General features: G+C 43.0%; 2 protein-coding genes across 2 annotated transcripts; one reads left to right on the top strand and one right to left on the bottom strand.

Moving 5' to 3' along the window:
* Positions 1 to 301: 301 nt before the first annotated feature.
* On the top strand, positions 302 to 3,716 carry prdm8 (PR domain containing 8). Its single transcript, XM_034152099.1, has 4 exons — positions 302 to 465; positions 1,213 to 1,432; positions 1,800 to 2,028; positions 2,251 to 3,716. Exons 1-4 carry the CDS (start codon positions 455 to 457, stop codon positions 3,315 to 3,317), a joined length of 1,527 nt encoding a protein of 508 aa, XP_034007990.1. The 5' UTR covers positions 302 to 454; the 3' UTR covers positions 3,318 to 3,716.
* Positions 3,717 to 5,451: 1,735 nt separating this feature from the next.
* Positions 5,452 to 10,665, bottom strand: gdf10a (growth differentiation factor 10a). Its single transcript, XM_034151938.1, has 3 exons — positions 10,202 to 10,665; positions 7,760 to 8,901; positions 5,452 to 7,649 (listed from the first exon to the last, which is right to left on the bottom strand). The coding sequence occupies exons 1-3, from the start codon at positions 10,455 to 10,457 to the stop codon at positions 7,458 to 7,460; spliced, it is 1,590 nt and encodes a 529-aa protein (XP_034007829.1). The 5' UTR covers positions 10,458 to 10,665; the 3' UTR covers positions 5,452 to 7,457.
* Positions 10,666 to 13,636: the final 2,971 nt, after the last annotated feature.

The raw sequence follows: 13,636 nt of genomic DNA, 5'->3' as shown, positions 1-13,636 counted from the left end.
AAACCTAGGGAACATTATATTTTCAACGTTTTACACTGAAGGTAAACATGTCACTCTGCCTAATTGGTGTGCACACACAGCATATCCAAATCAGCCAGCTCCATGCATGTTGTATGTATCTGATAAAAAACAAATTGATGAAATCATTGAATTTCCAGAACCAATACATCTCTTCTTCACTGAAAGGACCGTAAATCAGAAAAGGCCAGGGAAAATTAGCCAAGGTCTAAATTCAAGGCGTGTGCGCGCGTGTGTGCGTGAGCGCGCACGTGTTTACATCAATGCGCCACGCTTCAGTGCGCTTTCTGGAGGGAATAAGTGGGAGTGGGAGAGGAGAGGGACGACAGTACGGAGGAAGATTCAGTCGGATAAGTAACTCGCCACCAAGAAACGAGAGGACATCGTTACCAAGGTCCACTACACCTGCTGCCACACGGCACCAACATCATCCTCAATGTCCAGCGGGTAAGTCCGCATTCAACACAATGAATCCACTTCTGTTATCATCTCAGGGATATGCGATCTTTCTCTCAAGTGTCATTCATTTATAACCACACTGGCATTTTCAGATTGGCACCAGTTCATTCTGTCATGACGATGCACCGTCAACGATTTGAACCTCTCAAGAATATTGACCAGAGGGAATAACTCAATAGTCACATAATCTCTGTGCATTAATGTTGTTGATACATCAGGAAAACGAACATTGAACTTATCTTGCGCACAGAGGAGGCAGTTGGGCACCACGGCAGATGGGTAGACAAAAGGAGAAACCGAGTGAAAAACTGAGACAAAGGACGTTAGAACTCATTTTGCATCAACACTGGCTGCGCCTGCTTCACAGTTGGGACCCTTAATTTGAGCAGAAAAAAAAATTAATACAATATCTCAATCTTTTTTTTCTCCAAATGTACATGCAAGACCATCCAGCTTGGTTAGAGCATCTGAATCCAACTCGTCTTGGCATGTCATTCCACTGCCACCTATATTTTAATGTATATCCCAATTGTTTTCTCAATATTTTGTTAAACTTAAACACACAATTAAACATGTGTATTGTTATTAAAGTTATAGTCGAATTGTATTAAAGTCTTAGTGGTTAACCTTGGTTTTAAAATAATAACTCTTAAACATTTTAAGGATATAATGTGTAACTGCTCTTAAACGTATTATATTGTATTTGTGATTAATATATTTTGTATTTCATTACAGTTTAATGATGGATCACTCTTTCCTACCTCGCTCCATCTGGACCGGTGAGAGTAAATTCCTGCAGCATCCAGCGGATCTCTACACCACTGTGGTCGTTACGCGCAGCATCCCTGCAGGCACGTGCTTTGGTCCATGTGTGCTCCAAAACACCTTCTACGACACGATCGCCTTCATAGCGCAGAAATCCTGCGACAAGAGAGCTAAATCCTATATGTTCAGGGTGAGTTGTGATCAGACTTGTATTGTCTCTTTGAAAATATGTGCTTGATTTATGGTGAATTGTGAAATTACACTTGAACCGGATTTGTTTGTTCCTTATTTTAATTTGGACTGAATTTATTTCATGCATGCCTACCTTGTATTTTATGGGACTATATTTCAACGCATTCCATCTGCAATTTGTGTTTGCCATGAAGCGTTTGTCTTTGGGTATTATATGCAAAGGGACCAAAAACATGTCAATTGCTGCCAAAAACTGTGAGATGGACAATATACTTCAAAGTTATATTAAGGAATGTCATGCTTGTAATAAAGATAGAAATTAAAATGTGGGGGTTCGAGTAAAATATCGGTGTTTCTGTCAACAGTTGGACCCTGAGGCCATGCGTAATTCCGCGCTGGTGCTGTCCTGGCTGCGGCTCGTGCAGGCTGCGCGCAATGGCCAGGAGCAGAACACCGAGGCCTTTCTGAAGGCTGGTCAGCTGTATGTGCGGACCATCCGGGACATCCGGCCGGAAGAAGAGCTTCTTGTGTGGTACGACCAGGAGCTGTCTCACCTGCTGGGCTTCACTGACATGTCCCGAGGATCGAGTGAAGGTGAGGCAGAGCTTTGTGAGGCGAATAAGAGGTCAAGATACTCGGATTGACCTGTGATTTAATTATAAAGCCACTATACGCATCGTGTTCATTCTCTATTACATATTATTATTAAACATTACCATGTTTGATTAATGTAAGGATGTCATTGCTAACTAAATGGTAAATAATATGAATATATCGGTATATTGAACACATTGTGTGTTTTTGTCTTTCTTTCAGAGTTCAAATGTGCAAGATGTAACCAGGTCTTCAAGAACGAGTTTCCGTTCCTGGCTCATTGCCGATTCCTGTGCACTCAAGTCAAGACAGACACATGGAGCCGCGAGATTTACGAGCAAAAGCATGTGGAAATTAGGAAACAACGCCGAGTAACAGATTTCCACAACATCGCCAGAGATTTGGAACACAAAAAATCCTCTAGCAGAAACGAGGATGCAGAGATTTTTCCCAAGAGAAGGAAATACGAGGAAACACTTTATCCCAAAGGGAGGAAAACGGTTCTTTTGGAAAAGACAAATATTTCAAACGATGACAATATAACACCACTGATTAAGGGATACGATCAGGCAGCAGGAGACGAATCTTCCTCGGCTGGGAAGCTGAAGGCTGATAAGATTAAACCAGATCATTTGGGATGTAAGAATGGTGCCTTTACGCATGTCAGAGATATGGACGCACGGTCTGAGGCAGGGGAGAGCTCTGGTTTGAACTCAAGCAGCAGTAGTGCATTTTCTCTGGTCCTGTCCAACAATCAGGGACATCAGAGAAGCGCTTTCTGTAAACCGAGTAAAATAAATTCCCCTATTGACCCCCAGGTGCATCTCAGCAGCGCCTCAACAGCCCCCTCTAGCCGCGTAGAGGAGATGACAGATGCCTTCAACTCCAGAAATGTTTTGGGATACAACAATCTGATGGCAGCTAACATCCTGAGCACTGACTTACAGACTGTTCACTCCCCGGTGGCTGTAAACAACGCGTTCCATTACGCACCGGAGCACTGGTCTAGGAACATTGGCGTGCAGCTGCAGACCGCATCTTCTCTCACGGTCCTTCCACCGACTTTCACCTCATTCGGCGTGTCGGTGCAGAACTGGTGCGCAAAATGTAACCTCTCCTTCCGCATGACCTCTGACCTCGTGTTCCATATGCGCTCTCACCACAAGAAGGAGTTCGCAGCGGAGTCCCACGTGAGGAGGAGCAGGGAGGAGAAACTCACCTGCCCAATCTGCCATGAGTACTTCCGGGAACGGCACCACCTGTCCAGACACATGACTTCTCATAACTGAGGCAAGAAGGGACACAGACACTTTAATTTATTCTTGTAGCAATGCGTATTTAACAGGTTTAGACTCCAGATTCACGGTGAGACTTTGGTGTATAAGAGTGAATGTAGGTAGCTGTAAAAAATATAGCAAAACCAACACATGGCCACCACAGCCTGTCCACTAGATGACGATAGAGGTACGTGTACGCTGATCTCACTGTAGTTTCTTGTCTGTCCTTTAGCTCTGCTGTGTGTTGATGATTATTTTGTGCCTTATGGAACTCTGGAGGGAAGAAAGACTGAAAGATCTTGAGGACAGCTCATGATTGTCACAAATCCTCTTATTTATCAGCTTTTCTCTGCTCTGATTTGTACAAGAGATGTGGATTGAGTGTGTTTGCACATTTGTTTTGAAATCTAAAATGATGAAAATGAAAAAAAACGTGTCGAGTACTTTGTTCCACCAACATGTTGGGGGTCACTTTGTGTCTGCTCCAACAGGTGGCGACAGGAGACCTACTTTTCTCTCTCTCCCTGTAGATTAGTACATTTAAAGAATATCTATCAGATGTGTTTACAATGTGGTTGAAGTGTCCTGAAGGATACCTATGTCATTCATAGAAAGAAAGATTAGTGTATGAACCAATTGTAGGGAATTCACATATTTTGTTCTTGCTCTGCTCTCATGCACGACTTGACAAGACTGTCATTCAAAATGCAATACCTGCATGCCATTTTAGATGTTTCACCAACATCAGTGCAAAGAATACATGGCTGTTTTCCAGGCTTATCGTTCATCTACAGACCTGGATGGAATCCACGTAAGCCTTTGAATTTCTTATTTTATGTTTCTCCACCCACAGCGAGTGGCCTCGGTCCCATTCAGTACAGGCTGCAGACAGATGGACATAAATAGCCGTCTCTGTTGCAGGTAAATGAGGCGGCAAGAAGGCATGAAGTTCATGGGAAAGTCAAGCCTCAGACCTTTTCAGTCACTCTGTAATGGGATGTAAACCTTCCAACACTGCTGTTATCTACTTTATTTGAGAATAATTTATAGAGTTTATCCTCCAGTTTCTTCATGCCACAAACCATTTTGCTGTTTTTTTTTCTTAGAATGATACTTACACAAAACATGAAAGCAACACCCTGCAAAAATGTGTCATTTGAGACCAAATACACCAAAACATGCTATAGTCTTAGACCAAATGACTATTTGCTTCCAGAATGAAAATGGATTTCTTGGCTTAGTAAAAGTTCTGAATGTTTTCTGGAAACTAAAAGCATTTATTTGTTTCACTTTCTAAAGGAAAAAACTGATATTCAAATGAAATACCCAGCATGATTAAATGGGTGATTAAGAAGCACAGTGTCACTCTATTAAAGTTATGTCTGTAATGAACAGCACTATTAGTTTTCTGAGCTCAGAAACCATGTGAGGAAAGAGCCATTTCAGCCCAGACACAGAAAATCCTTTGTTGTCTAATAATGGCGGAATAGCTCTGCTTTAATTGAACAGTCATCAAGTGGAAACACAAATATTGTTCTTGGTTCCCCCACTTGCCTCGTTTGGTTTTGGCTTTTGGGCATATTGGGCTCTGAACGTGAGCCTAGACTACTGTGGTTTTCTCGGCTGGATTGACCATTGTGAGCACTCTCCTGTGACTGTGATTGTGGTTGACTTGAGGTTCACTTTGTAAAAGCAGACTGTGGCTCCGGACCGTAAGAGGGATCAGTCTGGAAATCAGGAAAAAAATCTATATACTATATGCCGATTATAAATGGGCCAGCCTATTCTAAAACATTTATTAATGTAAACATGATTTATAATAAGCCTCATAATCATCATCATCATCATTATCATCATGATCATCATTCGCTAAAAGGTCTACAGCTGAACATTTCCACTTGTTCGAAAAGGAGAAAACTGAATTGTGTATTTAGTAATTCGACATATGTATCTCCCCTTATCAGTAACATGATGCTACACAAAAAACCACCATTTTTACCAAGCTAATAGGATAAAATAACATTTTTATTTTATACTTATTGGTTTACTATATAAAGTATTCACCTTGTATTAAAGTTGTCATGTTGTTTTTGGTAGAACATTAAATAAAACATCTTTAAGTCCAACTGAAAAAAGGTCCCTAAAGTGATCTAAACTAATTACAAATGATTGTTAATTAACTTTTTTCTTTATCATGGAAACCCACCAAATCATAGATGTCTGGCATGCTGCTTGGTGATTTAGTTAGTTAATCCAAAAATGTTGAGTCATTGCCATATTTGTAGTGATCTGTTTTCAGAACAATAACGGGGTGTTCTGGTAAGTGTCACAAAAGCCACAATAAAAAGCCTTTGATTCTTCGCTGTAAGAACGTAAAAGCCAACAACATACAAATAGGATGATTACTTTTTATAGTCTCTGTATATCTAATGGACAAAGCAGTACAGACATGAGGGATGGCACAATTTGTTAGGAGATGATGACAGGGGTCTCAATTTCAAGCCAACACATTTATAGCATTATTCTCAACTGCAATAAACAGTTTAAAGGTTTTAATCTTTTGTTCCATTCCCCCAAAGCGTCCCCCTTAATGTCTCTGTCTTTGAGATGAAATTACTGTCCAGTCTTGAACTTCAGAGCATTCTGTTGCTGCAGCAGATGTGGTACTCCGTGCCAACTTTTTCCGCCTCACGGCAGAACAACCGCAGCGTAATGAGTTAATAATCAAAAGGCTTCCTCTGTCATTTCCCTGTCAGTTTGACACCCTGTTTAGGCACCACATGGGCCACCTTCTTCCTCTTATGAAGAAAAGTGACAAGCAGTTGAATAAAGTGGTTGAGATCATCCGTCTGTAACCATCTGTTCTTAAAAAGGCTTTTGAGATGAACATCCTGCACTTGGAATATTCAGCTTTTCAATGGAGGGGTAGAAAAGGGGAAGTGCCCCTGGTTTTGAAGTTCAAGTGGCTGACGTCCTAATAGGTGCGTGCCTGCCTCCTCCATCAACCATTAATCCACGGCAGCTGCATCGGGTACATTATTTTGCCGGACAACAGACGCCTGAGCCTTTGGCGTGGGGTAATAATGGGTTCAAGGGGCTTTGCAGGAACCTTCCTGTTTTTGTACAAAGTTATTTTGAACAGTGGTGCCCTTTTTAGGTTTGTTTTGACAAAAAAGACCCTCCCCCCCCCCCCTAAGAATCAAACATTATACACAGTAATGACCAAAAATAACACAAAGTGTATGAAACAACAATATTCCAGCAAGAGATTAAATTACATTTTATTCTAATGTATAGAAGGCTACCTTTTCATAATTTAAAAAATACACATGTACAAAACACCATATCCTCTAAAAATATAGTAATACATAACCTAGGAACCATGACAAATTATTCTTAACCAAGTTTCACATTCAAAATAGAAAAATATTTCTGGTTTCATTATAACATTCTTGAAGTGTTATGAGGGGGTTGGTGGGTGTAAATGAATTCCAGATGCCCTCTAAGATCCATTGGATATTTCCTTTTTAAGATATGCCGAGCAAGAATGTACCATAACCCTACATTTTTGCCAACAGATTAACATTGCATGTATGTACAATGTGGCATATGATCTGTTGAAAATAAACGCTGCACGCAGTACTTAAAAAAATAAGAAATATCTTATATAATGACTGTCTTTTGTATGTGACGGTGTAAGCTGCCTGATGATACATTAATAAAGTATTTATTTATAGCCCTTGTGTCCAAAGAAAACATGAACACAAACTCACTGTGAGCTGTTTGAAAAGCAAGTACAATCTGAGATAAAAGGAAAATGCTCCTGTCCATGAAATCCTCAGTATTATGTCAAACATAGAATCAACTCAATGGGCGTCTGTGGAGCCCTGACTTTACATGTGTGACTTTGTTCCTCTCGCTAAGGCAGACGCCAGACAATGTGTCTCTTCAAGTCTGCTGCCGCAGAACAGAGGAGATGGAAGTGATTTCTCTACAGCCTATGTTCCTTGAGGAATAACCACGGCCAAAGTGACTTTGTTTCTCAAGAAACCACTTAACAACAGAGGTATGGTTCTGTTTCCATGTATCCTGTTTTCAGTTTCTCTCCACATCCACCCTGTTTTGTCCTCTGCCCCCATTGACCTCCCCTTCCTATCTGCAGGAGCAGGACTGGACGGACATATTTGGGTAAACCTTTAGCACTGGGTTCCTGGATTCATCCTGGTAGAGCACAGCCAGTGGACTCATCTTCTCTGGGACACAGCAGGGCTCAGGAACTCCGGGGATGATCCCCACCGCACGCACTATGCTCTGGATGGTGGCATGGTTAGACGGCCTCGCCACCTGGAAGAAAAAAACAGAAGAAGAAAAGAGAATAGCTTTAGTTTCTTAATTTAAGTTGTTAATGCTGTTTTGGAAACAAATGAGAGTGACTTAGATGTCTGTGATCCTACCTTGGACATCGGGAAGCCACATGTTCCAGCGCAGTAGTAGGCATCAAAGGCTTTGGGTTCTATGACCCACTCGCTCCAGCCAATGTCTGCAAAATCCACCCTGAGGTTCCTCCTGGAGCAGCCTCTTTGCTGGGTGTCTCCCCACTGCCTCCTCCGGGCCTTGCGCATCGTTTGTTCATCAAAACTCAGAACAGGTGACTCAGAGTGAGTGCTTCCTTTGTGCTTTTTTCCATCCTTTCCTTCATGTCTCCGCTCATGCTTCCGCCCATCACTGGTAGTAGGATTGCGACTGTCTTTGAGTTTTTTCTCGGTAGAGTCATCAGGTTTGAGCTCCTGTTGGGGTTTTTCTTCTTCTTTCAGAACCTGAGGTTCTTCATTGACATGAAGCCCTTTACCTTGCGCCACTCTTTCTCCCTCCTGGCTCTTTCTCTTCTTTTCTTGATTTCCTGATTTAGGTTTGAGTGCCAGGTACCAAGTGCTCTCCCAGAGGTCATCCTTTCTGTACCCATCAGGTCTAAAGTCAACCTGAGGCAGCTCATTGTTCAGTATGGGGTCAAAGATCGCAGTTGCTTCCCTTCTCTCGCGTCCTTTTGGCTCTGGTGAAGAGTTAGGTCCATTAGAAGTGAGTGAAGGCTCTCCTCCCTCACCAAATGGGTCATACCTCTGAAGGCTTGCAGCCACGCTGTTGGGCTCTGCCAAGGCTTGGTCATTAGCATACAGCAGCAGGTAGGGCAGGCTGCCACCAGACAGCGCCCCCTCTGGTTTTCTCTGGTGCTGTTGCCCCAACTCCACTGACACCAGGAGATGACCCTTGTCCCGTGCCTCCTTTATGACCTGGGTCACATCTTTCATCTGCCACACCCCTCTCCTGTGGGGGTGGAAGGTCACATTGCCTAGAAGTGACCCCATTGACCCAGATCTGACCTCTGACCCAGAGGAGACAGAGCGAAGTAACAGGCTGATGGACGGAGAAGGGTGGATGGCTGATGAACGACAGGATGGGCTTTTGAAGCGTTTACAGAACCAGGGTTTTTGATGAGGGAGCCGATCGAGGAGGAAGTGGAATGTGGCAGAGAGGATGACCTCTGAGTCCTGGAGGGTTGTAAGATTTAGTCGGTACACCGTCCTGCGGTCAGAGGAGTCTGCAAAGACAATCAATCAGTCAGTGGCAGGTAGTCAAGCGAATCAAAACTTTTATCCAAAGAATGACATTTGTAAAATCTAAATGTACTCTTAAAGATATCCCACTGGTAAAAAGTAACCAGGAGGGAACTTTACTGTATTTGATAACTATCTGAACTGTTATTAAAGAAAGATAAATTACTAAGGACAAAACCATTTGGTATCAAACTGCACTTAAAGCACTCTTGCTCAGGTTTAAAAGTTAAACACCTTTCCTTGTTCTGTGTTACATAACTGCTGTGTGGCTGTTAAACGGTTGCACGCTTTGGTAGGATTTCCGAAGGTGCCCTTAAGAGGAACCAGGCTCTGGGGATCTGGCTGGCAGGGGTGGAGGAGGGTGAGCAGAGAGCTAAATATTCATGATGAACATTAACTTCAACAGCAGAGTTATTGTTCATTGTATAAGAGTTCAGCGGAAGTATGGATTGACTCAAGAGATATACATTACCTCGGATTCAGCCTGCATATGGAAATGCTTACCTCAGTTTCTCTTAAAGCTCACCCTTAAGCCCAATACAGCCAGCGCTGTCTGCCCAGACACCAAGACATAATCAACTGTTTTAACAGATCTTACATTGTTGTGAAAACTCTCTTACATCTCTCCTTGTATTACACCCAGCCTCTGCAGTAAAAATACACACGTGTTATCATATGCCATCTGAGAACCATGAGGGATATAAATGTCTATGAGTTGTGTTTATAAAAACAGCATCAGACAGAGAGGACCGACTGTGCTCTAAGCCCCTTGACTCCAGGACGTGGAGTCACACATGTCCTGTAGCCACAACAGGAATATAGAGAAGCCACGACAATGAACCTATGCAGCGCGTAACTGCCGCTGAGGTTTCACTGTGTGAAGCCGGGCATTGCTGGCAGGGAATCGCATGCATTCTTGCACTTATTGCGCGTCTGTCTGCGGTAATTGATCAGACTCCACAGCAGAAGGGGGCACAGCTGCTGCCACAAACAGTGTGCCCACAGCATCCCAAAATCATTTAAATGCATTCTCAGACTGTTCCAAAAACAACCCTACCTATTTAGAGCGTCTGCAAAAACAATCTAGCTGAGCGGTTGCACTTTTAATAACCATCCATGGAGAGGATCAGGGGAGCTTTATGACTATTTATTTTTCCTTTTGCGACGGATTACTGGTGCACTAAGGGCTTAAATGTGTTTTCTTAAATGTTTCATAATTAAATCAAAAACAGAATTTGAGCAATTTCGCTTATTTAATGCAGGTAAATCTATTTCTTAACACACCTTGGCTTGCTCTGAAACTCCTGACAGTATTTCCCTCTTTGAGTCGGTTTTCCGTGTTGTATTTCTCGTACAGTTTGGACATGTGGTGGGAGACACTGTCCTGATCCGGGTCATCTGAGAATATGTCCAACGAGGGCTGGAGGAAGCTACTGTCCTGTGTGCGCCCACTCATGATCTTAACTGACGCAGCACCATGCAGGAAACAGTTTAACATCAACATGAACAGGTGCGAGAATTTCATTCTCAGAGCTGCCATTGAAGTGCTGAAATGAATACAAAATCCAAGAGGTGCAGAAAAATGTCCAAGATGATCAAAGGTGGACTTTAACACGCAAAAACAATCCAGGAAAAAAGGCTGTGCGTAAATGTTCCAGCTCTTCTCGGCACTTTTCCGCTTCGTGCTCGGTGAGCCGTCTCACTCCTCCTTGTCAGGCTGTGAGAGACGTGGATGCTGAATGGGTTAGTCCGGGCAACAGTTGGAGCTGCTACTTTTACGCTTGCGTTTGTGTGACCACCAGAGGCTTGAGGGGGTTATACTCCAGCGGTGAGAGGTGCTGACGTATTCTCCTGTCAGCCAACTAGGTCTCTGCAGCGCGCACAGCCAGAAGTGGAGGTCATGATGCTGCCCCCCCCCCCCCCCCCTCTCTGATGATGATGATGATGATGATGATGTTGATGATGATGATGATGATGATGATGATGTCTTCCTTATGTTGTTTTGCATCGTTTGAGTAATAACATTGATCCAGTGGCTTTGGCACAGTGTCTCAGAACAGTACTCATTGTGTGACAAAGCCACTGTTGGAACTCAATAAACTTTTTTTTTGTGGGCACAGTAATTCCACCTCACAATTTCCAGCTCACCACATTATTTCCAGTAACTGATTTTGACATGCTCTCAGTCACACATAATTAGCATAGAAACACCTACAATAATAGTCTGACCAACCACCCAGGGGCTATTGTTAGTGATCCCCATTTTGTACATGGTACTGTGTGTGTGTGTGTGTGTGTGTGTGTGTGTGTGTGTGTGTGTGTGTGTGTGTGTGTGTGTGTGTGTGTGTGTGTGTGTGTGTGTGTGTGTGTGTGTGTGTGTGTGTGTGTGTGTGTGTGTGTGTGTGTGTGTGTGTGTGTGTGTGAGATAGAGAACGTTTCCTAGTGAAATTCTGTGATGTAGACGAGACTCTTCCGAGGGACTTTGTGATTTTAATCATAGCTAACAGAACATGCCCTCTGCTAGAATTACTGCTTCAAACTGCACGTTTTTTTTTCCTGTGGTGTGCATGTATTTTTGTATGTGTGTGCACATACAAGTTGTTTCCAGTGTGTGTCTCTGGTGTCTGGAGCTCTGTACCAACAATGCTTGTTTTGTGGAAGTGGTGGTCTCCAGCAGAGAGGCTGTAACTAGCTGGGCCTCTCGGGTCACTTTCTGCCACCACGCACACGCACGCACACGCACACGCACACGCACACACTCACGCACACACACATCTACCCGCGAGCACACAAGCTACATAGTAGTTTTCTGGCCCCCAAGGGCCCCACAGGATACTCCTTTTCACTAAGTTCCACACCAGCGACAGGTCTTAAATCTGGACTATTCTGGAGAGAGTGTGTGTGCATGTGTTTTGTGTGTGCGCGTGTGTGTGGGTGTGTGTGATATCCGAGGAGAATTATGAAGTAGTTTGCAGAAGTGGCATGCTCTATGGTTTCGTCACGGCACAAAAACACATGAATGTTTTGCCTTTTCCCATACCCTGTTGAGTCATCCTTGAAAAACAAGAGATGATTAATTATTGTGGTTAATTGTTTGAATGCATACAATACTGTTTTCCCCTTTGTCAAAACACTGAGAATTTAGATCGGCATTTGAGAATGACCACTCTAAAAGAAAACCGCTGACTGCACAAACAGATATTGAAAGATATACTGCTGTTTATTTGGAAGTAATAACATTTGAAAACCAAACAGTAATTTCCCAACAGTGAGCTGTCATTCTCTGTTATTTACAACCCATTAAAAAGTCATTAAGACAACATGGGAGTATCTTATTGCGGTTCTCTGAAGAAGCACGTGGTAAAAAAAACAAGTAGGTCCTATATGCATATTAAACAAAAAGAGTAGCTCAAGTTATTTTATATCATTCAAATGCAAGAGTTTAAACTGGAAAAAGTAATATATGAAACCAGGACATTAGGATCATAATAAATAGTCCTGGGGAGGAGACAGCGTGTTACGACAACATGAAATTGCTTTGACCTTTAACCCTGAATATGTAGGGCAGTGTGAGATTAATGTGGGGCATTATCTACATAATGCTCTTCACTCCATCGCGACTGCGAGGAAAGCAGCTTCACTGTGACTAGATCAAATAAGATAAAAAGACAGCAGGACAGACGAACCACTGGTAAATTAATCTTAAAAGATCTCAAACTGGGGGATAATTTAAGGCTACGGTTACACGTGTCGCTTCAGAATGACTAAATATTTCAGTGTGAGGCACGGGTATATTAAATGACAGGTTTAAATTGACAAAAATTGGATTTTGCTCATGTAGCTACTGGATCTTCAAAGCCACACGAGGAAGTAGTCAGCCTCACACTGAGATCTGACTCCTACACATTTTGATTTTGATTCAAACACACGCATGTTGACACTTTCAGGCCAAGTGTGGACATGCAGCAGTGTGATCACTAGAACCAGAAATCCTATTAAAAGGTTGACTCAAACTGCAGTCACCATGATACACAGCATGCACCAGTGCACCATGCAGCTCAAGGAGACATGAAACAGAAATGACCAGCTGGATGCAATGTGGATTGTTGCATAACTTGTGATGATCTCTGCAGCAGCACTGCGATATGACTACTCGGGCTGTGGTACAGCGGTGTGCTTTAGTTTGTCCAACATGGAGGTCCCCTCGCAGAGCCATCCAAAGCAAACAAGACTTGTGTTCTGCTCTCTGTGGGGGTGTGGAGAAGTGTGAGGAATTAACACGCGTGTGTGTGTGTGTGTGTCTGTGTGTGGTGAAAGGACTGATGGTTGGGTCTGGAAATGCTCCTAGTTTAACACCTTTGCACGATATTGGTTGAGACTTTCTGGTTCCAGAGCTCAGCTGGGGGGGTCTGATAGATGTTTGTGTGTGGGCACCGGGGAATTGGTATGGATCAGCTTTTGGCCAGTCCTCTTCTAGTGACTGATATTGTCATGGTTTGTCCAAAAAGAACAGTGCTTTGCACTTACGGGAGACGGACTAACTGGCAGTGTCTTTTGCTCATAAAAAATAAAGAGGGGGGTAGTTTAAGTCAAATGTTCTCATGTTGTGTGTCCTCCAGGATGTTTACAGCTTCTATAAGTGACTTGTCTTTGTACCTCTGGAATATTTTATGGGTAGACAAAACAACAGGTCAAACTCTAACTTACCAAAGGTCACTC

This window comes from Trematomus bernacchii, unplaced genomic scaffold (assembly GCF_902827165.1).
Source record: "Trematomus bernacchii unplaced genomic scaffold, fTreBer1.1, whole genome shotgun sequence".
NCBI lineage: Eukaryota > Metazoa > Chordata > Actinopteri > Perciformes > Nototheniidae > Trematomus > Trematomus bernacchii.
This window is presented reverse-complemented; position numbering and strand designations above follow the sequence as displayed.

Coding starts and splice junctions, on each gene's coding strand:
- gdf10a (XM_034151938.1), bottom strand. CDS start 10,457: ATGGCAGCTCTGAGAATGAAATTCTCGCACCTGTTCATGTTGATGTTA. Junction 8,902..10,201: donor GAGTTTCAGAGCAAGCCAAG/GTGTGTTAAGAA, acceptor TTGTCTTTGCAG/ACTCCTCTGACCGCAGGACG. Junction 7,650..7,759: donor GTGGCTTCCCGATGTCCAAG/GTAGGATCACAG, acceptor TTTTTCTTCCAG/GTGGCGAGGCCGTCTAACCA.
- prdm8 (XM_034152099.1), top strand. Junction 1,433..1,799: donor CTAAATCCTATATGTTCAGG/GTGAGTTGTGAT, acceptor TTCTGTCAACAG/TTGGACCCTGAGGCCATGCG. Junction 2,029..2,250: donor GTCCCGAGGATCGAGTGAAG/GTGAGGCAGAGC, acceptor TCTTTCTTTCAG/AGTTCAAATGTGCAAGATGT.